At 45.6% G+C, this 26,390-nt stretch overlaps 2 protein-coding genes across 6 annotated transcripts in view; one reads left to right on the top strand and one right to left on the bottom strand.

The window, feature by feature from the left end:
* The window catches only part of tecpr2 (tectonin beta-propeller repeat containing 2), a 48,217-nt gene extending 47,200 nt beyond the window's left edge, over positions 1 to 1,017 (bottom strand). For 2 of the 3 annotated variants that reach the window (XM_075448571.1, XM_075448573.1), the window contains exon 1: positions 247 to 1,016. The gene's annotated coding sequence lies outside the window, so the exon portion shown is untranslated. Of the gene's footprint in view, positions 1 to 246 lie in introns of all 3 variants that reach the window. The other variant, XM_075448572.1, reaches the window with a different exon arrangement.
* On the top strand, positions 896 to 26,380 carry znf839 (zinc finger protein 839). Of its 3 annotated transcripts, none has more exons than XM_075448575.1 (10): positions 896 to 1,955; positions 3,895 to 5,052; positions 5,474 to 5,611; positions 5,745 to 5,858; positions 5,938 to 6,030; positions 22,851 to 22,997; positions 23,114 to 23,218; positions 23,600 to 23,687; positions 23,804 to 23,915; positions 23,991 to 26,380. In XM_075448575.1, exons 1-10 carry the CDS (start codon positions 1,224 to 1,226, stop codon positions 24,499 to 24,501), a joined length of 3,198 nt encoding a protein of 1,065 aa, XP_075304690.1. In that variant the 5' UTR covers positions 896 to 1,223; the 3' UTR covers positions 24,502 to 26,380. The 3 variants fall into 3 exon arrangements, with proteins under 3 accessions (XP_075304690.1, XP_075304689.1, XP_075304691.1); XM_075448574.1 differs by having other exon boundaries at positions 898 to 1,955; positions 23,792 to 23,915; XM_075448576.1 differs by having other exon boundaries at positions 900 to 1,955; positions 3,895 to 5,013; positions 23,792 to 23,915.
* The last annotated feature ends 10 nt before the right edge of the window (positions 26,381 to 26,390 follow it).

Here is a 26,390-nt window from a genome sequence, read left to right as displayed (position 1 = left end):
CACCCGGAACAAACCATCACTGAAGGTTTCTGCTCATCGCATTAAATGCACTCCAGTCTTAAATTAGAGAAATATTAAAGTGCTCATTTGTAGCAGAGAGTTTGGCGTGTTCAGCAGGCTGTGCCGGAAGATGACAGCTGACAGTAAACACAGACACGGTGCTATCCATGCAGCTGCTAGTCCGGACCAGCTAGCATCAGCCAGCAGCTAACCGTTAGCATGGCAGAGCAGCGGGGGTCGCGGTACCTGCTGGTGGGCCGTCGCCGCTGAAGGACACCCTCACACTGGGATCCGGGGGGTTCTGCTGCGGGTGGATGGTGAAGCGCGGACAGGTGACATCGCCCTGAGTGTCCGACGACCGTCTCATCGAACCTGTCCTCAAACTGCGCCCCCTGCAGGCTGGGCGCAGCACTGCTCCGCTTTACTCGCCTTTCCCTGACTTCATCTTCCTCCAGCAGAGTAAACAAACAGCTCTGCTCTTTGGGCAGCAGTGGTCTCTACTTTAGTGTTCAGCGACCACCCTCCTGCTCTTCATTAGCAGCTACAGAAGTTTGACAAATGAATGACCGGAGGAGGAAACTTGGTGCCCGCTGCCTGGAAAACAGGGAAACCGGATCCACTCAAATCCTTCAAACCTCAAAGTTTTAACTTAGCTTCGTATCCAAACTACTTTTCTTCTGAAATCTCACAGAAAAATCGACCAACCAAAGGAACTTGTGTTTTCAGTAGACACTGAACACTGACCCAAATTTGCATCTAAGATATATTTATCATAAAAGATGATAAAAAAAAAATACACAGATCCCTCTCCAGCACACAGAGAGTTTCATCTAATTATTGGCTTAACTGGTCTAATTTAGAAATGTTCTTTGTTTTTCTAAAAAAAAATCCCTTGTATTTCCCCAGTTATTTCCTCGCTTTATGGAGAAACGAGCCCTGAATGTTTGACACCTCTGGCTCCGGTCCGGCGGTGGATCCGGGCCAGGAAACCCGAGCTCCCGCCCCTGCTCGGTGCTATGCTAAGCTAGTTCAAAACTCCTCCCGCTAACACTTTCTCTCCGGCGGTATCACCGTTACCGTTAATGCTGACATTCATTTCCGCGGAGCGTTTTATTTGCAAGCCCACACAGATTTTATGAACAACTATTCTTTCCGGTGATATCGTCTGACGACCAAGTTGACTGCATCCAGGCCCCCAGTCTGAGCCGTTAACCTCAGCCAAAATGGCGGACAGCGAGGATGACAGCGGCGCGGTCAGAACAATAACAGTCTGTGAGCCGCCGGGGGCCGCAGCGCAGCACCCTACAGGCCGGTGCCCGTCACAGTCCGCCGCTCACAGCACACTGACCCGGGAGAATGTATCTACAGCCACTGCAGACCACAGCCTTCAGCTCGGGGAAAGTTCAGAGCCCGTGTCCTGTGCGGAGGGGACTCAGCCACCGGAGAGTATGTCAGCAGGATCCGGGGCACAGTTTACGGACGTTTTACAGAGCTGCCCGGGGGAACAGAACATCGTGGTGGGCACAGACTTCACTGACCTGGCCAACACCACCATCATCTACGTGCAGCCGGACGGCAGCTTGGTGGAGGGCTCCGGACTGACGGCCGAGGAGCAACAGGCTGTGCTGAACCAGCTCACCAAGCACCAGATCGTGCAGGTCTCCGATACCGAGGCCGCCCAGCTGCTCCAACAGAGCCAGGTGGTCAAAACCATTCCAGTCCAAAACACGGCTCTGGACCCCAACCAACTGCAGCAGGTCATCAACCAGGTTGCCAAGTCCCAGAATCAGGTCCACGTCCATCAGACCCCGAAGCAGCAAGTACAGACTCATCAGGTTCTGAAGCAGGTCCAGGTTCCTCAGCAGAACTTAAAGACCTCCACCCAGAACAATGCCTCCCAGCAGCTGAAGAGCGTAGCACAGCAGGTCGCTATGCAGACCAGCAACTCGGCCCAGGTGAGTCACATATGAAGGCTCAGCCTGGTTCATCCAGACTGTAACAGCACCACTTGGTGTAGACTGACCCCCTCAGCCTTGGTTCCTCGTATTTTACTATGCTCACCTGCATGCTCACTTGCATGCTCACCTGCTCCCTGATCACAACAAAACAAAGGCCCATATAAATATGGTTTGTATCCTTGCAGTCACATACAGGGGTTAGACAATGAAACTGAAACACCTGGTTTTAGACCACAATTATTTATTAGTATGGTGTAGGGCCTCCTTTTGCGGCCAATACAGCGTCAATTCGTCTTGGGAATGACATATACAAGTCCTGCACAGTGGTCAGAGGGATTTTAAGCTTTCTTCTTGCAGGATAGTGGCCAGGTCACTACGTGATGCTGGTGGAGGAAAACGTTTCCTGACTCGCTCCTCCAAAACATCCCAAAGTGGCTCAATAATATTTAGATCTGGTGACTGTGCAGGCCATGGAAGATGTTCAACTTCACTTTCATGTTCATCAGACCAATCTTTCACCAGTCTTGCTGTGTGTATTGGTGCATTGTCATCCTGATACACGGCACCGCCTTCAGGATACAATGTTTGAACCATTGGATGCACACGGTCCTCCAGAATGGTTCGGTAGTCCTTGGACGCGCCCATCTAGCACAAGTATTGGGCCAAGGGAGTGCCATGATATGGCAGCCCAAACCATCACTGATCCACCCCCATTTCTCTATGGCAGAAGGGGGTGGGTGTGAGGGTCTCTTTTCCATATCTTAAAAGCCTTTTTCTGGAACATTTCAGAGGCTGGACGACAGAAGATGAAGCCCTCTGAAATGTTTCGAACAGCCAGTGTTGCATCTGACAGAGACAGACAATAATACACCTGCAGAACATTCCTTTAATTCCACAAACAGCTTTAATGCCTGGCAGGGACATTGATCAGGTTATTGATCATGCTTTCCTTCTGTCTTTGGCTGCAGCAGCTGTGTTGCTCTCAGGCTGATGGAGAGATTGAGTTTTCATGTCAGGATTATAAATAGTTCCTTTTGTTAGAAATGTGCAGCTTCATATCCATGATTGTGATTGGTCACCTGATGTCAACTGGCCTGTTTGCACATGAACATGTTGCCAGAGTCAGAAAACTTACTGTGTTGATAACCAGTGTGACCTCCTTTTTAAAGGGTTATTTCAACATAACCAGAAGGCAGCCTGGGCATGTTGAGCCTGCTCTGGGTGAAGTGATGTGGTGAAAATGGGGGATTCTAATTGGATTCTAATGAATTGGACTGTGTTTTTTTTGTGTGTCTTGAGATGACATTTGTTGTGACTTGGTGCGATACATATAAAACTGAATTAACAGACCTAATTATAGTGTAAAAAAACAAAGAAATGCTAAGTCCACATATTTTATCATTGTCCAACCAAAGATCCAAGATGGCGAAATATCCTTTCATACAGGGGAAGAGCTGTTCATTTCTTGTATTTTTCCCAAATGTATTTTGAAAAATAGCCCAAATTATTGATGACTGCATGTGTGTGTGCGGCTGATTAACTGATGCGTCATCACAGCTCGACACATTTATGTTTGGGACCAAACAGTCTCAGTCCTGGAGCTTTCACTTATGTCATGTGATCAGAATATCGCATGACATTTAAAGCTCATTTATTTATTCTGAATAATACTTTCATTACCCACTATATGTTATAGTTGTAGTATACAGTGTTCTACATAAATCTACTAATAAGGAAATCTACAATCTGAATAAACAGATAAATAATAATAAAGATGGTTGTGGTCATTGTATGGGCTTGCTGTGGTGGGCCCGGTGGGACTCTGGTACCACAGCAGAGCTGAAGAAACCTCTGTGGAGCCTTTTTCTTTACTCAGGATGTTGAATTGTCTGACCTGTTTCTCTTATTAATTCTCATCCGGTTTCTGTCCTTCCAGGCAGAGCCTGTCAGGATCCAGATCCAGGCTCCTCCCAAACAGGAGGGGAAGTCTGGTGTGGCCCCCCAGCAGAAGACTGTGGCTATGAGTCACTCACAGGTGAAACTGTCAGCTAATGGCAGCGTGGGCAATGCTCAGATCATCCACATCCAGCCTGTGGTCAGTCAGCAGGGTCAGCAGTTCTTCCTGCAGCAGAACCCAGGGGACCCCCCCATCCAGCTGCTGCTGCAGAGCCCCACTCCTGTGGTGGGATCTCTGCTCCCATTGGTCCACAAGCTGACCGGCCAGACATTTCCAGGTTCCACCTCCAGTCCTGGTCAAAAACCTGCAGCGTCCCCAGTCAAAGTCCAGATGACCTCCACGGCTAGGAACCCCCCCTCTTCAATCATTAAGGCCCCAGCCACTACCTCAGCTAAAACCAACAGCATCCCTTTAATCAAAGCCCCCTGTAACGGCACGGTTACTTCTGCCACTAAAGACCCAGATAAATCCTCTGCTGTCAGCACGGCGGGCCCAGTGCAGACCACCCCAGCTGCTGCTGGCCGACTGGTCACAGTGACCATCCCCTCTGTGGTGAGGGAAAAGGACCGAGAAAAGGAGAAGGAGAGGAAGGCCAAGAAAAGGGACAGGAAGGCAGTGAAGGTACAAACCAGATCTGGTCGAGTGTCCAGACCCCCAAAGTACAAAGCCAAGGACTACAAGTTCATAAAGACGGAGGATCTAGCTGAAAGCCACCAGTCTGATTCTGATGACTACTCTGACATGAGCGTGGAGGAAGAGGAAGGCCCCGCCCCCAACAGCACGTCCTCCCTCATCTACAGCCACAAGTCCCGCTCCCACCGCTGCCAGACCTGCGATAAAGCCTACATCGGGCCTGGAGGTCTAAACCGCCACTATAAACTAAATCCAACCCACGGAGATCCTGATCCACCCAGCAACGTGCCCAGCAACGTGCCCAGCAACGCGCCCAGCAACGCGCCCAGCAACGCGCCCAGCAACGCGCCCAGCAACACACCACACCCCCTCAGACGTGACAACCAATCAGAGGAGACAAGCACGGGAACTGCCAGAGAGGAGGAAGAGGAGAATGAAAAGATTGCCGCCATGGCAACAGACATAGTGAGATACCCATCCACCAATCAGAGCAGAGATCTTGAGGTCATTTGGTCTCAGACTTTATGTTTGATTAGTCAGTTAATTACTGAGTAAAAGCTTCCTTCTTGTCACTTTGAGTTTCGTTCAGAATACTAAATAGCTGCTCATTATCTGGTTTGGATTGTGGGTTACTGACTGATTAAATACTGTATACACTAAAAATACAAGGCTATGATCCGGTGAGCTGACTGGTTAGGGGGTGCCTTACTAAATTATTCATCTTTTCTATACTTTTTAGAACTATTTACACACTTGAATGGTACATTGGTTTCTGTGTATTTATTAATTACACAGTCATTACTGTTCCACTTCCGTTCTGTGTGACGTTGATTTATTTACCTGTTTGCAGCACATTTAATGAATTTCTTCATTACTAACCTTTGAGTAAAAGGTTTTAATCAGTTTGCTCTCTGTTTGTCTTCAGGCAGACAGGGGTCCTGCAGCAGCTGTAGGACTCAGGGGCCATTATCACCGGGGCCCTGGCCGTCCCAGAGGACGAGGACGAGGACGAGGGAGGGGCAGGGGCAGGGGCAGGGGTCGGTCACTGGGACCACCTCCTAAGGTTAGTTTGCTTGTGTTTGGTGGAGCCCAACAGAACCTCCTCAGAGCTCCGTGGCTACTCGGGTCTTTGGTTTCTTTTTCTTGACCTGTATGTCGTCATCTATTCGGTGAATCTGATTGGTCGATTCTTTCAGGTGACAATGGGCCTTGTGAATCGACGGGGTCGTCGTGGTCGACCTCCAAAGCTTGCCATAACCACGGTAACTGCAGAGCAGCAAATAGAAAGGAGACGGGACAGGCTGCAGGAGGTAAGGGTGGAGACGGGAAGTTCCTCCATGGAGACCTGACCTTTTTACATAAATCCTGCATGCTTATTGCTGTTTGCAGCTTGTGGAGCAGTGTGAGGATGAGGAACTGATGGATATTGTTCTTCCCCGTTTAACCAAAGTGTTGAGTCTGTGGGAGCTGCTGCTGGCAAAGGTAAGCAACAACATGTACACCATATGTGTCAAACTCAAGGCCCGCGGGCCAAAAGTGGCCCGCCACGTCATTTTATGTGGCCCGTGAGAGCTTAAAAGGTCTGATTGTCTAAAAATAAATAAGTCAAATACGTGCAGTGACCAAAAACTACATTTCCCACAATGCATGCCAATTATGTTACGCGCAAAGTGACGGTATCCCGCCACTGGACTGCAACGTTTCCAAATCGATGCGATTTTCCCAACAAGTGGAATTGAGAAATACAAATAATGATCCCAAACTGTCCAGGAAGAGAAAAATAGAGATTTTTCTGTTTCAAGAAAGATGGGAAGGCAAATACGTGTTTGTGCTTCAAGGAGAAAAACCAGTATCTCTTCTGTGTTGTGAGGCGGTGGCGGTTGTCAAAGAGTACGATCTACGTCTGCATTCTGAGACCAAACACGGAGCTGAGTGTGCCAACATCAGGCATCAAGGAAAAACAACAAATTGCCCAAGAATTAAAAGGCAAACAGCGATCGCAGCAGAATGTGTTCGTGAAAGCCACAACTGAAAACAATGCGGCAGTAAAAGCTAGCTTTGTTTGATATTTCAAGTTTGGAACAAAGTAAATGTCATAACTTGTGTTTGTTATTTTTCTTTATTCACTTGGAAGGTTTGATCGTTGATTGGTGAAGTGATGTGGGTTTCATAACCTGACAAATTAAAAGGATTTATGATAATATAATGTTATTAATAATAATAACAGAGCAACAAGCAAACATATATTTTTTTTACATCTATGCAAATAAATGTAATATTTGTGACTTGAATAAGTAATAAATTCAGAGTTATTTAACATTAAGGAGCAGTTACATTTATTTTACATTGCATGTAGTTACATTTATAAGTTACATCTGGCCCTTTGAGGGCAACGATTATACTGATGTGGCCCTCGGTGAAAATGAGTTTGACACCCCTGATGTACACATTTGAACTTAACAGAAATGTCTCCAGGGATCCAGCAGGACCTTAGATCCAGGCCTCGTTGAGTTTTCAATATCATGGATGAAGGTTATTTATTGTGTTTTCTGACTGACTCCTGGACAAAACCGAGTTTATCTGTTATAAAAAAAAGACTTATGACTATCAAAATCAGTTATCAAAATATTATTCCAGCATACATTGTTTTGTTTTTTTGTAGTGGATTGCATCTTATTATAATAATAATAATATATTTAGCATAATTTTACCTTTGTAAAGGGATTACATTTTCACTCAGTTAAATATGAATAATTTTATTATATTAAAGAAAAACAATGAAATTCCTCTGATTTTCTGGAAAAGTGATAATGGGGGGGGGGGCAGCTCCCTGCATGTTTGATTGTGTTCTTGTTGAGATTTTCTACTCTTTTTGCCATAAAACACTTTTTAATTTATTTTTATGGTTTTTCATGCTGGTTTTGAAGCTATGCTGCTTGAGTGGTTTTTCCTGGTACTTCAGGCCCTTTTTAACGTTACTATGGCAATGAAAGAGTTGTTTACAAGTGGGACCAGCTGATTGAGCTTTCCAAAAACCCAACTAATCCATGGAATAAGACTCCAAATTCCAGACAAGTGGAAGACAAAAAGTGGATGTTGGGCAGAAGAAAGATAAGAGAAAATATTCTAAACCCTTTCCTCCCTCCATCATCGTGGAATGTGTGATGGCTGGCACCTTCACACAGGGTGGGCTCTGGAACCAAACGTTTGGAATGGGGCTGACCCTCACACATCGGACCAGGATGGGGATAATCACAAGCCCCTGGCTGCAGACCTCAGTGTTGGTGTTTTCCCTGGTGAGTGAGAGGGTCACCTTCCTGCCAATCACAGAAGGGGGGGGCTAACTGTTGCTTGTGCTTATGCACTGAACAGCATCCCAGAGTGCTCATCATGGGTGTTGCTGCATCTACTGTCTCCTGGGTAGCATCTACTGTCTCCTGGGTAGCTGACCATGTGTTAGACAAGCCTCAGTTTGTTCGGCTGGTTTGTTACATAGGTGCACCACAGAGGGCTGTCTCCTGTCTCCTGCCTCCGGTTCACGCTGTCCACCTTAACTCGGTATTACTCTGAGTTATGCCACCTGCAGAAGCTCTCTGATGACTCTGCACTGATGGGGTGTATCAGAGAAGGACAGGAGTCCAAGTACAGAGACCTGGTGGACAGTCTGTTGTAGCGAGTGCCATCTGCTGTAGTCTGCTTAGGGAGCAGCATCAGTGCCAGAGATGCCAACGGACTCAATAACTTGATCAAGAAGGCCGGCTGCATCACGGGACAGAAAATGGAGATTTTTGAGTCTGTGAGGGATAGAGAGAGATCAGTGACCAAACTGCTCTCCATCTTTGACAATCCATCACATCCCCTCCATGAAACTTCAGCGACAGAGGAGCTCATTCTCCAAACAGACTGATTGGACGCCGTCCTCTCATCCATTGCAAACAGACAGTTGGAGCATAACATGGCACATAGGTTTTGTTGGTACCGGGCCACCTTCAGGCCAAAGGTCAATGATTGATTTTGTAGTTGTATCCACAGGCTTCTGGCTAATTGTCTTTGACACTGGGGTGAAAAGCAGAGTAAAGCTATCAACTGATCCCCACCTGGTGGTTAGTGGGATCCAGTGGCAACAGAGATTGCCAGACAAACCTGGTAAACCCAAACCAGTATGTAGGGCCAACAGAGAACATCTGGTGAGGGCCCCTGTCTGGAGGTTTCACATGTACCAGGTAGTGGTGCAACGGATCATCATTGATCCGTGATCCGTTCGGATAAATTATTTCGGTTCGGCACACACATGATTCGCGGATTGATTTATGAAAAAACAAAAAAAAATTGTGCGCATGTTCAGTCCTCACACAGCCGTTACCATTCCTGCTAGTTCCAGGGAAAGAGCTACTTTCCACGCTCTGGGTAAAAGTCTGCAACAGTTCCCTCTTCAATAAGCAAACAGTCCTATGGCTCGTTTGTGATTTATTGTCCTCAGCGTACAACATGTAGAACAGTGGGCATGGAAAATAAAAGTAGGCTAGACTTCGGTGACTACTGTAACGATAACTGCTGCCTCTAGTGCTACGTCTGTTTCCATATACTCGCGCTGCCACACAAACCTGTCGCCTAGGTTACCACACAGACATAACACGTAGCTGACATAGCGATAGCTAACATAAAGAAAACCCCTAACCTGCAACACAGCGTGGTCATGGCGAGCGGAGGAACAGAAGAGCTTCACGCCCCACCTCATTTAAATCCCCTGTTTGGGAGCATTTTGGCTTCCCTGTCAAATTTAATGAAGAAGGAAAGAGGTTGGTGGATAAAACCGTGACGGTGTGTAGGCACTGTGGCACAAGAAAGCCACACAACAGTGGAAACACATCGGGCATTGCCACGCATTTGCAGCGACATCACCCCGGTCACTGACGGGAGTGAAACCGAAAGCGGCTCAACAACCGCTGATCACCGCGGTGTTTAAGCAGCCCCTTGCTTCACAATCTGACCGGGCTAAAGCGATCAAAAAAGTTGTTTTTCTTTGATTATGTTGAAAAGAAGATGCTAATTGTGCACTTTGAGTTGATTTTATATATTTCAATTTAATAATTTAAAAGTGTTAATAAACAAAAAGACAAAACATGTTTATTTGTCTTGTCTATTTTTGCTGATCCTGAAAAATGATCCGATCCGTGACTCTGATCCGAGGAACGATCCGAACCGTGAGTTTTTTGATCCATTGCACCCCTAGTACTAGGGGAGGTTTGGGATGTAGAATCTGAATGGGCCATGATCAGAGCTACCATCATTGGTGGAGGGAAGCAGTCGAGCTGAAGAAGGAGGCCTTTCAGGCTCGGTTGTTCTGGGGTCATTTGAAGCAAGAGACAGGTACCAGATGGCCAAGAGAGTTGCAGAGTCAGTGGTTGCAGAAGCTGAAAATTTGGCATGGGAGGGATTAGGCGAGGCCATGAAGAAGGACTTTCAGTTGCCGTCGAGGAGGTTTTGGCAACCTGTTCAATGGTTCAGTAAGGGAATGCAGTGCCTACCCTAGGTTGCTTTTGGTCTGGGTGCAGAACTGCAGACCCAAAGTGGGGTGTAAGGAGCTTTTTTTCGGGTGTGGGCAGAGGTTGCCAAGTAGTCAAAAAGCTTCCCAGTGGCAGGGTGCCAGGGGTGACAGAAGCCCCTTTCACACTGCGACCCGCTACCTTAGCGGGTCCAAATTGCACCTTCGACCCGCGTCGAGCAATGTGAACGCTTAGCGTGTTGGTGACCTGTGTCGCCTGAAGCCGAGTTCAGGGGGCGTTGCCTAGTGGCAGAGCATCAGACGAAACACATAAAATGCTGGGCGTGTACAATGACGTAGGGACAAGCCATGCGTCGGAGGTAGGGTTAAATACACCTTGAGGACTCGTTTTTGCAATTGTATATGCAGTTCATGGAGATGTTATTTTACGGGGTGTGGATGGTTACAACGTGGGATGCCGCCGAAGAACATATGCGGAGAATACAAGAGCACTATAGTCCCCGAAATGTGGCGGAAAATAACGTCCTCTGCTCGGAGGCTGAGGAGCTCGCGGACCTCCTTGTCTCCCCAGTTGGCCATATTAAAAAATGTCTCGAACTTGATGTAGGCTAAAACAGAGTAAAACTTGTCCTCACCTGTCGCTGTTGTTCTGAATCAGCTGTCCTGTCTTTTAAACTCCTCACGTCACGCCCACGCCCACGTCCGACCCGCGTCGATTGCGTTCACATCAAACTCGGCTCGGCAAAAAGACTAGGGTCCGACGCGGGTCGAAAGGCGAGTCGAGTTGACGCGGCAGCCCGGGTCGGCAGTGTGAACGCAACAGCGGACACGCTAAATTCACGGATTAAACGCGGGTTATTCGGCAGTGTGAAAGGGGCTATAGATTAGTTCTGAGATGCTGATGGCTCTGGACATGGTGGGCCTGTCTTTTCTTACACATCCGCTTGCTGCCTCTTGTAGTCACCTGTTCCCCAACACCACCGCCCTCACATTTCAAGCAGGGAAAGTTCACCTCCAACAGTGTTTGTGTGAACTACAGCGGGAAGAGACTGGATTATTTATGAAAAAGGCTACAGAGATATTATTGCCACAACAGTGTTTAACAGACTACTAGTACTTCTTTGTGAGAGTATCATCCCAACAAGGACAGAGAGGTATTTCCCCAATAACTAACTCTGAATCACTACTGGTCTTAAACAGCTGCCGAATATGAAAAAGAAAGCCTTCAGGAAGGAGACTGAGCGGTTGAGGACGATTAAAAAAACAGTGTTGTGGAGAAATTAGAGTCGAATCCCGCGTTGGTCAGCCGTCCATTGGGGAGTTTATTGAACAAACCGTCACAGCAAATGTGCATACAGAATGTACAAAATGTCCGACGAGCTCATTTTGGGACACCCTTTTATACCGTTTTATCATAACAAGTGTACGTGGCCCTCTCTGGAGGCGCCTAGCTTTCGCAGTTTATCATAAACACGCTCATTCTAACTATCAACAATATTCATATGAACCAGTCAACAAGGCCCAGGATGTAACTAGGCCAGAAGTCATGAGCATGTCATGACATCCTTCTCCCACATAGTCCCCCCTGAAATCACTTATCAGTGATTTAATAAAGAAATAATCTAAAATGAAAGAAAATCATCCCACATAGTTAATTAAGAATTAATTAACATAATCAACACTAAATTATTCTAATAATTCTACAATATCAATCAACGGAACCATTTTGAATAAATGAAAAGGAATATATATATATGTGTACTCGAATCACATTAAATGATTAAATTAAATTACACGATATTGAATTCAACAACACTACAAGTTTTACATTGCCATCACACTTGTCCACTGTTCGCAGTGCATAGGTGCGAAAAACCCACCGGCTGCTACTTTCGTAACTCATGTTCTTATTTTGGGAAAATTCACCTACGGCCCCCCCCACTGGCGACCGACCACTTTACCAAGGTCGCACTCCGAACAGTTGACTGACACAATTGGCAATGTACATATCAGTGATCAGTTCTGATTGATTATACACATAGACTGAATACACCACCTTCAAATCAGTTAATCACCGTTTTGTATCAAGTACAATACATAAAATTATGGATTATCACACAACAATAGTAATAAAATGCAATGTAATGCAGCTCCTCCAGTCCCGTCCCATCTCCTGTACTCTGGTGTCGTCTGCTTCTGGCCGAACATCCGTCTGGCTGGGTCTGGAACTGCTAAGCTAACTCTGGGAGGAGAGGTCGCCAGTACATCACTCCCAATCAAAGAGATCTTCAGCATCTCTTCTCCCTATCAGACTATACTTGGTTCCACCCTCGAAGAAAGAAACTTGTGAACCGTCCGTTGATAACCTTCATTCGTTGACCCGCTCTCCCATGCGTTGGTCCTCAGACCTGGTCTCGCATGGTCATCTGCCTCCTGATTCCTTCCACTGTTCGTTTGAACATCACTTGCAGCAAACACCTTCTCAGAATGGGTATAATGCAACACCCCAATAGGGAAACCATCCTCACTATCAACAATATTGCTACTCCCGCCTTAACTGTCATCGCTCCCCCTTCTCCCAAAATCCCAAACAGACCAGTCCACCACCGTTCACCTCCACCAGCATCACACGTCAGCTCCTCTCTCCGTTCTCTGAACTCCTTCACGGCCGTTGTAAACGCTCCATGAGCTGCAGTGTTCCCGGGTATAAATGTACAACATTTTCCCCAACCATCTGGCACACACCATTTTCCCTTCTAATATACATTCTAAAACTTGTCTGTTCTACCAAGCCATCATACTCGTCTCATGTAGTTGTTCTCCAAAGCCTGCAAGCCCTTCACTCGTGTAGCTAAGAATTCCCTGTTGGTTGTATTATATGTAATTAATCCACTCCCCATTTTGTTAATTGTGATCCCCTGCAAACTAGCCTCAAATCCAGCTGCAACCTCCCTGCGTGCTTTGAGCTCAAAGGAATCCCTCTCGGCTGCCATATTGCATCCAAGTAAACGTGCTTATCCATGATGTAGTTACCACTATATGTTTTAACTCTCCCTTTTTCCACATCCAACCCTCGCATCTCGTTTACCTTGTCATACACTAACACAACTGATGTGTTCCTCCTCACCAGTGCCCAAAAACCTATCTCCCTGTTGGGTAGCACATTTAACAAAACATCATCTCCACACATCCAGTAACTCTCAGCTATCAGGTGTGTCTGATCCCCAAAAAGATATAGAGTTAAAATGATCATTTCTATATTTTCACATTTTGATCCAAATAAATAAATCCCAATAAATCTTGTTTTCATTTACCAGTAGTATTACCTACGCGAGTTCCAAAAGCATTCAAACTCACCATCGTAATCTACTCTATAATCAGTGGGAGGCCCATCCTGTGATGTACTCAGATTAAATTCAGCACCAGAAGACTCCAATTTGTGGCCCTCCCTTATTTTGAAAATAACTATGTAATTTATTTGGCCCAAACATCAATCCGCATTTAATACCACACATAGGAAACAATAACCATTTATCCTCTGCCGATGTGAACCTACCTTCTCTGCATTCCCGTTGCTGGACCACCGCACAGTCCCTGAAGGTGTGTGGCTCTGGAACAACAACAGGCAATGCTCCTGGAGCGTCTGCGCATATGAGACACTCCGTCGCTGTCAGTTCTCTCGTAGTGTACCATGCCCATCTATACCACATATCCTGTGCTGCCTTAACCCATTTTCCACAGTTACACTGTTTTCCTGACTCTACCTGTGCATGTACACTCCGTCTGTTCTTGGATTAACATAATTATTCTGTCCTGTAGTGCTAATGGTATCAAATCCCCCTAGCCTTTCCCGAAAAATCTTTCTATTCTTACAACCATTGTGAACAACTCCTTCTGACCCAATCTGACATGATCTTACCAGATTGCCCCTTTGTCGTGGCGTCCAGAGGCGGTGATTTGGTCGTCTCCTCCACCGGACCCATGATCCACCCCTCCTCAAATCGTTTACTCCATGAACTTAAATTCAAGCTTAGCATCTGCCTTTTCACGACTAGCTCTAGTGTGTATTGCTGGCAAAGTTTGTGGCGTGGCATGGTCTGAGTGGGTGTGTATTGTTGCATCATACTCATCCGATCCAGGCTGGCTACTTCCCTGCGGGGTGGCTTCATCACGGGACCCTTCCAGCCTCTCCTGGATGCGGGATCCCGTCCAACATCTCCAGGCTTCGTTCTCCTGAGCCCATGCTGTCGGCCAACACCCACACCTGGATGCGCACAGTGTCAGAAATCTTAACCTCTTCCTTTTGTTCATCCTTTCCCTCGGACTTAACTCCGTCTGTGTCTTTAGTCCGAACCTTAGTGCAGTGATTCAAATGGTACCATGTGTTGCTACCTTCCACTTGAACTGCTGTTGATGTTGCTCGCACCATTGTGTACGGTCCTTTCCGTCTTGGCTCAAGCCACTTCCTCCGGAACACTTCGATGTGCACCTGGTCGCCTGGCACCACTGGCCTCTCAACCAGCTGTTTGAGACTCAAGTCTCTGAACTCCTCCTGTAGATAGATTGTTCTGTGGATTGCAGTTAGTTGCTTCATGTAAGCTGTCCACTCTGTTTGCACCTGCTCAAGTGGGAACTGAGGTGCCGGCCTGGGTCGACCCGTTAGCATTTATGCGGTGTTAGTGCATGACTCTATGAGTCTGCATACGAAAGCTCATTAGTGCAAGCAGCAAAGCATCTAGTTAGTTTAGTTGAAGCACAGATTCAATTCAATTTCACTTTCCAGGTTCCATTGATCCTCTTACCCATCCCTTGACTCTGTGGATGATAAACGGCCCCACAGCGCTGCTTGATTCGCAGCTGCTGCAGAATGCCTCTTGCACTTTTCTAAACAAACACTTAACCATTATTTGAGCTAATCTCTGATGGAATGACAAACAGATGAATCAATTCTCTTACCAAAAAAAATTACGACTATTTATCCAATATGTATGACCAATATCCATGTGGTGGCGCGACCTCTGGCTCCAGTAACACCATTGGTGCCAAAACAGCAAGCTGGCACTTTGATGCTACTTTCGCTGCTTCATCAGCCGCGTTATTACCTTTACCGACCATTTTGTTACCTCTACGATTATTTGACACTGTATCACTGCCAATTTTCAATTTTCATGACTGCAATCCGCTCCTTCATTTGGACCTCCTGTCGCGCTGGACTTCCGTCTGACCTCCTGAACCCTCTCTGCTTCCAAACTGCTTCAAACAAATAGCAAATATCATGAGCATATGCAGAATCTGTGTACACATTCGTAACCTTACCTTTCACCAGTCAACATGCTTCCGTTAGTGCCTTCAGTTCAGCCAACTGTGCCGAACATGGCCGTTCACACTTCTCAGCTTTCACCGTCACAAAGTTCTCCACCTTCCTGTTTCACAACTGCAAAACCTCATGATCACCCAAATGATCTCACACATGATCCATACACAACATAAGTGACATCCGCCTGAACAAGTGGAGTTGCTCCTAAGTCAGGTCTCAGTTTAATGTATCTCACAGCTTCTGACACACGCTCATGTGGTTCTCCTTCAAACTCACGTGGAATGACATCTGCAGGATCCGATGTAGTACACTTCTGTATTCACATCTGGACGTGTCAAAAGATGCACAACCTGCAAACATCCTGTCCGAGTCACAACATACCTACTCTGATTTATTAGTTCTGAAATCTTATGGTTTTTATTGGAGACATATAAGAAAAATGGCTTCTCATAGACTAGTGTTGGCCGTTTTGGATGACTTTTGCTCATTTCGTTTCAAATTTTCAAAGGCTAACTTAGCCTCGGTTGTCCTCTCCAGTTGTGCTTTCAACCTTTGATCTTTGGATCTTTCATGATTCCTTCCAGAGGAAGCGCATTTTATTGCATAATCCTCCCAAAAGAAGATCATACTTGTTTTATTTTAATTTTACTTATTTATTCATTAGATATTTATTTATTTATTTTGGACATGGCGCTTTTCTTACTCCCTCCAAGTGGGATGGAGAGATATCAGTAATTCCCTATGGGCTAAATAGATACTCTAATTCAGACTATCAATGCTAAAATTTAAATTAGAAACTTTGTTCCGTTCAAATTTTAGAACTTCGTAATAGTGGCACATTTAAATTTCAAATTCAGAAACTTTGTTTTGTTGTGTCCTAGTAACAGTGACCTATTTAAATTCAAGTTTTAGAAACTTAGTAGTCGTGATACATTTAACTTAAAAACTTTGTTTTGTTTTGTAGTGATGACACACCTGAGGGCGGTTTTTAAACCCTTTTGAGTACGTCTGGTGTAAGTGTACTTCTTACCTCTATATGTCAATGTAAACCAATACTGGGATTCCTCTGCCAGAGGAACGCCTTGGACCTGCCGGGCCACTTGCTCCGCCCCGCAGGGACTGGCCACGGTCCTGCCGAACACTCAGGTTTCTCGGTGCTCTCGGACAGCTGTAAACAAAGTGTCCCCTCTCGCCACAGGCCCAACATGCCCCCGAGGACCTTCGTCCTCCAGGTGCACCTCTTCTTGACCTTTGACAGGGTCGACGATGGGCTTGCCCCTGTGATGGCTGTTCAGCGGCCCCCGCTGTCATGGCCTCATTTCGTACTTCTTGCTTCGCTTGCAGTTCTTCTAACTGCAACCGTGCAAGTTCCCTTTGCATATCCTCCTCCTGCTCCTTCCGTTTCAGTTCTTTTCTGTATTTGTTTACTGCATGCACCACGTGGTCTCGGAATTGTCCATGTGACATTGAATTCAACCCCACCACATCCTCCAGCCTCCCCTGAACTGGGGCAGGCAGAGCCTCTTTGATGGAAACTCTGAACAATGTCACCCAAGCTGGGCTCTTCTCGATTTCTCCCTCAGACTCTTGTCTCCATTTCTTCAATTGTTGTGCAATGTACACAGCTGGACTCTCTGTTCCTGACAGTGGCTCCCCCTTTAATGCTTCGAGGTCCACTCCCACCGGAAACTCAGCTCGTAACGCTCTCCAGAGTGCAGCTCGATATGCATTAAAATCAGTTCCATCAGCTCGGTGGCTTAACATCCAGTCATTCTCACTGTGTCTCAAAATGCCCTCCATGGTAGAAGTTCCAAAACACAGTGCCCACACTGCCTTAATGTGTCCCACAGACAACAGTTTATGCACAGTCTCTTGTTCAAAAGCTCTTATCCATCTACTTGCACCTGTGTGAATGTCCGGCAATCGAGCAACCAGCCCCCCTAGGTCGAGCGTCTGCCACGGCACATACTGTCCCGGCGTCATTTCTATCAAACTCGGTGCTGACGCTGTTGGACTCTTATGTTCTTCAGAAGATGCCTTTTGAACTGGAGATGCCAGTTCGGGTGATTTTTGGTATTGTGGGAGCTGTCCCCTTGTCTGATCTGAATTACAGACGGCGTCTGGCTCAGGAGCTCCATGACTGCTCGATGTAGCTATTTGTGGTTCTGGACGTTCATGAGATATTTTATGATCTTTTATTTCAGAATCTCCTTGTATGTTTACTGTTCCTGGCAGTGTTGGATATAGCTCTGCATTTTCAAAGAAATGTAGAACTTTTAATTCAAGCTCTCTCTTTTCCTGTCTCTTTTTGCTTTTGTCCTTTGGTTTGTAAGCTTTAATCCTTTGTTCCATAATCTTACAGGTAGCTCCATTAAAAGTGCCACCTTTTGGCCAGGGTGAGACGTTATTTTTTGTTCGTTTTTCCCATTTTAGAGATATCTTTTTAATATCTTTGGAATGTTCAGGGTGTTTGGCGCTGATGATTATTGTTAGTGTTACATCCATTGTTTCAACTAGTTAGTTCCCTTCTATTGACTTTTGACTTTTTCTTTTTATTTACTTATCTATTTTCTAAATTTTCCTTATTTATTATTCGTATTCCCCCTTTTTTTTTTTTTTTTTTTTTTGAAGGTCAATTTAAATTAACTAATTATTTAACTCTAATCAATGCTAATTTAATGCTCGGCTAAATTTAGCTTAGATGCAGCTAATTATTGGATTGGATATTGTCAATGCTAATGTTAAGGTTAGCCTATGTTAGCTTTGAAAGCTTATGCTCTAGGTTGTTTTTTTTTTTTTTTAAATTGAACCAATGTTAATTCAATGTTAGGCTAATTTAGCTTTTTGACTTCTAACCAATGCCAATTGCTGTTAGCTTCCTAGCTGTTGCTAATAAATGCTAACCTATTGCTAATTAAGATTTAAACCAATATTTGCCTTATTGCTATTGCTAATCAATGCTAATTGTCTTTCTGATCAATGCTAATTATGGCTAACGAAATGCTAACAAATGCTACTAATGCTAACTATTGCTAATCAATGCTAATTGTATTTCTGATCAATGCTAATTATGGCTAACGAAATGCTAACAAATGCTACTAATGCTAACCAATGCTAACTATTGCTAATCAATACTAGCTTCCTTGTTGACCAATGCTAATTGAATGCTAATTATGCTATTCAACGCTAGTGATTGCTAATCAATGCTAGTTATTGCTAACCAATACTATTAATTGCTAATCAACGCTAATCAATGCTAAACAATGCTAGTTATTGCTAATCAATACTAATTATTGCTAATCAATACTTGCTGTATTGCTAATGCTACCCAATGTTAATTTATTGCTAATTGAAAGCTCAGTTAATGCTTACTCTGTTTGAAGTGACTCAGGCTAAAGGCGTTGCCCCAACCTTTGCTCACATCAGGATGTTGCCGATCCAATCCACACACAATGTCCTCCCCCAATCCAGATGATCCAATGTACGTCACAGCTACGTCAATTCTGACCAATGAAATAAAACTTTTTTTTTTTTTTTTGAAAGTCAATGAAATCTGAACACACCTCTAAATCTATCTCCAATGAAACACGTCTGAGACACGTAACTACTAACCAATAAAATATGAACACACCTCTAAGCCTGCCTCCAATGAACCACGTGAATTTCTAACCAACCAAATATGAACACACCATTACATCTACTTCCTAGACTGTTATTAACTCCTCCCAAGCATAACAATTGAACCAGACATAACAATTGAACCACACCCCAACTCAAAATGGCGTTTGTCACACTTTTTGTTTCAAGTTAAGAAAGAGGAAGAAATACAAACTTTCCAGCTGGACAGAGAAGAAATACTTAGTGAAAAATAATTTGTTAAGAAAGAGATAGAAATACAATTTAACGTGCTGTGAACAGAGAAACTACAAATCAAAAGATACAGAAACAATGCATAAGCGAAAAACTTTCTTTATCAGGAATGTCACATTAACGTCGAACGACGTGATGAATCGATGGCCTAAAGACAGAAACTCTCCCTTAGGAATTGCGAAACCAACATTTACTCGACTGATAACAACTCTGCAATTAGCACATTACCTAAAGAAAACTAATAATTATTACAGTTCAACCATAAAGTGCCCCTGGAAGACACAAGGAAAGAAAGTGTGATCACACACGAACATTTGAAGCAGCAGAAAACTGTCAAGGACAGAGCACGCGCCTTCACACCAGCCGCGTGCCCGCGCAGCACTCTCTGTCCCCCTGAAGGCCAAAACACCTTCACTCGCCTGTTGAGAATAGAACTTTAGAAACTTAACACCAATCACAGCAGTATTCAATAATCAATAGTAACAAGATGCACTCAACGACAATACAGAATCTTAAAGAAATAAACACTCAGCGTTTAAAACTCACAGCACATTACTGCAACAACACCTTATCTCCCCAAGTTATTAATGTGGCAACTATAACAATTAAGCAAATTATAACAATGAAGCAAATTATAACAATGAAGCAAATCTGAGTTTAACTTAAAATGCTACGAATACTCAAAAGTCAAGGGATGATATGAGTCAGAACTTTTTCTTTTCTTCTCTTTCTTGATTCACACAAACTAGCAGGACTCCACACACATTGACAGACAAACAGAGACCGGTCCCACGCACCCACACCAAGTCGGTCGATCAAAGTTTTGTCAGTCACCGTTCAAATCTTCACATTTTTAAATTATCAATTTCTTTCATTTAGACTTTTAATTTTTCAGGAGATGTGTGTGTCGGCAATATATGGAATACAAAATGTGTTTTCCCTACAAGCCTTGTGATATGGTCTCTGACCAAAGCAACAGATGCTGACGTGTACTTTACCAGCTTCGCTGTGACCTCTCAATAATAATCTCCTGTGGCCAATTTCATAAACGAATTTGAATTTTCTTCTCAAAATGTCTTTATACTGAGGTCTCGGATAACTCCAAAGAGTTCTAAGCAGATATATAAAATGATATAAACATATATACTTAAAATGTGCTCCTCATAGAACTGGATTTTTTCATTTCAGAGTTTTTTTTGAAAGCCTGATTGATTCAATCGTTGAACTTTAATGTTCGCCAGTCAATCAATTATCAGTATTCGTTTTACTCCTTGACTAGTGAAAATAATTTTCACGTATGTTTAATGAGTCTAGTGTACCCCGTACTCCCGTCAGTGTTCCTCCCCCCAATGCATTGAAGGATGGCTGATAGAAGGCAAGAGGTACCATTGATGGTTGCTCAACAACCTACCCGCTTCTTTACAGCTATTAATTAATCCAGTTTGAATTCATCCGATTCACAATTGGCCGGAGCGCAGCGACTATAGTCCTTCTTAATTACCCCAAAAATACAACAACCACACAAGCCAGACCAACTGACCACAGCTGTCTGCTTTACAACTCACATAAGCTGCTGTTTACCCAATTTTATCCCAATTCAAACATATGGCTCCTCTTGGCCCAAAATTTCCCAAACAATTTCAGCAGCCCCCCTGCGCAGAGGAAAGCAATGGAAGGGCTTACCGAATACAGGATCCGTCTCTCTCCTGTGTTCTTTTAAATTTGGGGAAGCCGGAAGAAGCCGTCAGCTGTGCTCCACTAACAGAGATTAACTGCGTAATGGTAGGAACAAAATCCCACCTGCCGGCTTGTTACAGCTGATGTCGGTTGTCGGGGCACAGAGGACACGCTCCGCCGGGATCCAGATGCAAACTCTCACGAATTCGGGGTCACCATTATGTTGTGGAGAAATTAGAGTCGCATCCCGCGTTGGTCAGCCGTCCATTGGGGAGTTTATTGAACAAACCGTCACAGCAAATGTGCATACAGAATGTACAAAATGTCCGACGAGCTCATTTTGGGACACCCTTTTATACCGTTTTATCATAACAAGTGTACGTGGCCCTCTCTGGAGGCGCCTAGCTTTCGCAGTTTATCATAAACACGCTCATTCTAACTATCAACAATATTCTGAACCAGTCAACAAGGCCCAGGATGTAACTAGGCCAGAAGTCATGAGCATGTCATGACATCCTTCTCCCACAACAGCAGAGAAAGATGATAACAGACGAAGGTGAAGAAGGTGTACAGAAAAAGCTGGAAAATAGATTTCAGGAGAAAGAAGGTGGTGAGGATTGATGGGCTGAGGTGGGCTCTCTTTAGCCTCTGCAGGAAGGGCAGGCGCTGGTGAGCCTTTTTTACAGTGGACCAGGTGCGCAGCCACCAGGTGCGGTTGTCGGCTACGTGGACCCCCAGGAACTTGATAATGTGGGACGATCTCCACAGCAGTGTCCTCCATGTAGAGCGGCGTGTGCATGGGCCGTTTCCTCCTGAAGTCCATCAGCAGTTCTTTGGTTTTCTCCACATTCAGGAGCAGGTTGTTACTGCTTCAAGAATCTACAAAAAGTTTCAGCTCCTCTCTGTATAGCCAGCCTTCTTAGCTTTTATCTGATCTTTCATTTGAGACGATAAAAGCTTTGATGTTGTGTCCACAGAATCCAATATCCCTCTGTACTGTAAGGGAGTGCATGTCCCTCTGCACTGAGCCAGCTGGAAGCCAGCTTGTCTGGGCTGAGCTCCGTTAAAAGGGGACTCTCTGGACCAACCAGACAAACCCAAGAGCTCCCAGCTAATTTGTTCATGGTCTCTGCTAAAATGAACATCAGAGACGAGCAGGAGGTTTCCCCGAGAATATTTCGCCTTGTGAGTTCTGACGCTGCTTTTCTGCAGAATCAAATTTCTCCGGAAACTGAGAGAAGGAGAAAACATCCTGGGGTTAATCTGCTGCTTGCGTGGAGTTCCTTTAGTTCAGCAGGTGGTACCAGATGTGTTCAGATCCTAGGAAGAATGTGGACAAAAGGGTCCTGGACCACCTCTGCATGTGAATGTTTCCTCAGGGTGGTCTCAGTGTGCCACACCTGTACAAAGCGCTGTCCTTTTGGGATGTGTCGCCCCAGATGGATGCTAGCATCAGGTCTGAACAGGCCCAACTGAACAACCTGAACGATGGCTCTGTGTTGGATCTGATTGGAAAAAGAAGAATACTACACAAGAAATCCGATGGAGAAAACTAAATAATCAAACACCAAAGTGTTGTTTCAGTCAAAGGCTGCTTTTTTCTGCAACACAGAAGCTCATTCCTGCCAGCAGCAATAACTTCACACAGTGAGCTCTATCTCGTTCTGGTTAGCAGTCCTCCCTGCTGAAGGTCATCCGTTCCCTGTTTCAACAACTACTGTTTCAGTAGTTTTTTTGGCTCCACAGTACGGGTTCTCCTCCTGATCCTGGGTGCTATTGTAGTTGCCTAATCAGGAAAAATGATCAGTTCAGATCATCTGTAAGTGTGTCCATTACTGCCTTCATGAGTGTTGAAAGTCCAGAAGAACGTACGCCAACTGTTCCCTTCGGTGCTGGTCTGTGATCATGTTCTGTGTCTGCTGACGGTTTCAGGTGGAGCGCACGGGTCCGGCTCGCACTCGCTTTCCAGACGTCTACCATGAATTTGAATCTCTCCAGGCCCAGGTGAGACAGGCCGCCCAGGACTACATCAGCAGTCCACAGGGGGGAGCCATGCCTCTGGAGGTTAGGAACATTGAGGTGAGACCGTTTGTTTGATTTTCCCTACTGTAGAGGTGTGAAACTGTCTGATACAGATTATGTGTAGGACCACACGCATAACCGGCTCTTTGTTCCGTGCTGGACTCCTGTCTCAGGTGGCCCGGTCCCTTGGGATCCTGGATGAGGTGAACAGGATGAAGGTGGTTCCTGGGGCATCTCCCAGCTCCAGTTTGACCAATAAGAATGTGCGATATATGGGGGTAAGCATATTGTCAGTGGTATTAGAACTGTGCACCTGTCTGTTAGAGCTGGTAGTGCTACCACAGACTTTACTATAATGTCATTTTAAATGTTGCACAACATTAAGAAACGTAGTCTCCATTCAAATGGACCAAAAAATTGTGTAAAATTATGAATTATCATGAATTATTATTAATTATTACAGTGATATGTTTTGAGAAAACTAAGAGTCTATAAGAATATTAATGATATACCTCACTGCCTTTTAAAGAGATTTATGAAGGCAGTAACCAATGGATCTCTTGTCTGGAGAGAGATTCTATATCAGATCTTTAGTACTTTGATGAAAACAGCCGGACTCTGATGCAGATGAAGTCTGATTTACTGAGGAACTCTTTCAGAACTCTAAGATGTTGCCACCATCAAAGAGATTTAAGATGGAGAACAGCGTTGCAGTTCAACAGAATGGCACCGAGTCGCCACAAACAGGTACCAATACTTAACAACAACATGTGTTTCATTAGTAATCCATTCATTTCAGTAGCGGATGGGCCTGTTCTGTTGGGTTGACTTTTCTCACGTTTCATCCTGAGGTGGTTCTTCAGTAGCCTCCATCCCTCTGGTGAACTCTCCTCTGAAATCCTGCTCAGTCTCTGTGTCTCCTCTGGGGATTCCTGGAGGATCCAAACTGCCCCCTTCTGCTGATCCCACCTCCAGGTGAGCAGACCCCACCGCTTCCACTCATCTAATCTGTTCTGCTGGGCTCTGAATGTGTTTCTCATTGTCCTTCAGCTCCTGTGGCTCCACCTCAGCTAAGACCACCTCCAGCCAGGTCCCACCTCCTTCAGCCCCTATGGAGGCAGGTCCAGGCAAGGGCCAAGAGGAAGGGCCTCTGCTGGGACACCCACACCAGGTCTTAAGCACCACTGACATCACAGCCCAAATGACAGAGCTGGAGAACACCCTGAGTTCAAGTTCAGAGAGCACCACAAACACAAAGACGCCTGAGTCCAGCTTAATCCAGACCCCAGCTTTTCCTCAGTTCCAGCAGAGGGACTCCTCTCAGCCAGAGTCCGGCACATCAGAACCATGTGAGGCCAAAGAACTGCAAGAAGGACAGGAGATCTATATCGAGACGGAGGGCTTGACGGTCCAACTGGCAGAGCAGGGGTCAGATGGGATTGTCATTGTCAAGGGACCAGATGGGACCACCATGCACATTCAGACCCCAGATGGGGTCCCTCTGGAGGCAGTCCAGGCCCTACTGGGCATTGAGACAGATGGAACCAAAGCCCCTCAGTGAACCTTGAATGCAGTTCAGACAGATCAGGACAAAGCAGAACCAGAACTTGATCTGAAGTACATTATGAAGATGGGGGGCTTTTAAAGAGGAGCTTAGGTTGAGTGAACAGGTATGAGCATCACATTGTCCTAGAAATACAAATGCTAAAAAAAAAACTCTTAAAACAAGTTGGTGAAGAGCTGCCAGTCTGGATGGAGCACCAGAAGAGCTGCCAGTTTGTGCAATCAGTGGGTTCTGCTCAGAGGGGAACACTGTTCCCTGAAGGGTCCTCCCCAGCTCTGTGTGTGATGAACACTAAAGCCAGCGGGGGGTGGGATGTGCCTGCTTCCCACTGAAGGGGGGCCTACCTAACGCCTGGGGATAACAGGGAAAACTGCTCCCTTTATCTGCTGGAGCTGGACTTATGAGACTTGTTCTGTTCTTTCCAGTTTGGACTAAAGTTCCTGTTAAAAAGGAGATCTCCATCAGGATCAGGATCTGAGCTGTGTTCAAAGAACCAGAGGGACGCCCCTGCTCTTCAGGGTCCTCGTGACTTTGTGTTATGTTCAACACATTTCATTTCATGTGGTTTGTTGTTTCTGAGTGAGGAGTGTTTTATCTGATGATCAACAGGAAACTCAGATCTATACATAAGCTGATCAATAAATAATCACCTGTGCGTAACTCCTTCAGTATCCGAACATGAGCAACGTTTGTTACACAGAAGACCTGACAATCCGTCTGACCGCTGTGACTCAGCGCTTTGGACCGCCGTGACTCAGCGCTTTGGACCGCCGTGACTCAGCGCTTTGGACCGCCGTGACTCAGCGCTTTGGACCGCCGTGACATAGCGCTTTGGACCGCCGTGACATAGCGCTTTGGACCGCCGTGACTCAGCGCTTTGGACCGCCGTGACTCAGCGCTTTGGACCGCCGTGACTCAGCGCTTTGGACCGCCGTGACTCAGCGCTTTGGACCGCCGTGACATAGCGCTTTGGACCGCCGTGACTCAGCGCTTTGGACCGCCGTGACATAGCACTTTGGCCTGCCGTGACTCAGCGCTTTGGTCTGCCGTGACTCAGCGCTTTGGACCGCCGTGACTCAGCGTTTTGGACCGCCGTGACTCAGCGCTTTGGACCGCCGTGACATAGCGCTTTGGACCGCCGTGACATAGCGCTTTGGCCTGCCGTGACTCAGCGCTTTGGTCTGCCGTGACTCAGCGCTTTGGCCTGCCGTGACTCAGCGCTTTGGTCTGCCGTGACTCAGCGCTTTGGACCGCCGTGACTCAGCGCTTTGGACCGCCGTGACTCAGCGCTTTGGACCGCCGTGACATAGCGCTTTGGACCGCCGTGACATAGCGCTTTGGCCTGCCGTGACTCAGCGCTTTGGTCTGCCGTGACTCAGCGCTTTGGTCTGCCGTGACTCAGCGCTTTGGACCGCCGTGACTCAGCGCTTTGGACCGCCGTGACTCAGCGCTTTGGACCGCCGTGACTCAGCAGGGAGGAGCAAACAGGATCATGACTCGTCTGCGCTCGGCTCGTTTCATTGGTGCGTTGAGCTCTCAGCTGTGATGTCATCAGCTGGTTTTTAAAGGACGATGGTGTAATTGTATATTTGTAAACTTGTTTTCTGTGTTTCCATATTTGGACTTCTTCATTTAAAACTAGAAGATGATTGGTTGAATGTTTATATGTAGATAAATATGAAGAACAAAGTTTAAAAGAGTTTCACTATTTTATTACTTTTTATAAAACTTCAAAGTTTTTGAACTAAAACTGAAGGTTTGGGAGTCAATGTGAACTTAAAACAGTTTGGAGGAACTTGTTTGTTCTTTTGATGGTTCAAGTGGAGAATGCATTAAATACTCTTCATGTTCCTCCAATAAACCCATGTGTCATGTTGGGCTCAGTT

This window comes from Odontesthes bonariensis, chromosome 17, assembly GCF_027942865.1.
Source record: "Odontesthes bonariensis isolate fOdoBon6 chromosome 17, fOdoBon6.hap1, whole genome shotgun sequence".
Classification (NCBI taxonomy): domain Eukaryota; kingdom Metazoa; phylum Chordata; class Actinopteri; order Atheriniformes; family Atherinopsidae; genus Odontesthes; species Odontesthes bonariensis.
Note: the sequence above shows the minus strand (reverse complement) of the source record. Positions and strands in the feature narration are given on the sequence as shown.

Excerpts from the sequence above, each read along its gene's own strand:
- znf839 (XM_075448574.1), top strand. The coding sequence starts at position 1,224 with ATGGCGGACAGCGAGGATGACAGCGGCGCGGTCAGAACAATAACAGTC. Across the intron at positions 1,956-3,894 it reads AGACCAGCAACTCGGCCCAG|GCAGAGCCTGTCAGGATCCA; the intron begins GTGAGTCACATA and ends CTGTCCTTCCAG. Across the intron at positions 23,916-23,990 it reads TCTGCTGATCCCACCTCCAG|CTCCTGTGGCTCCACCTCAG; the intron begins GTGAGCAGACCC and ends ATTGTCCTTCAG.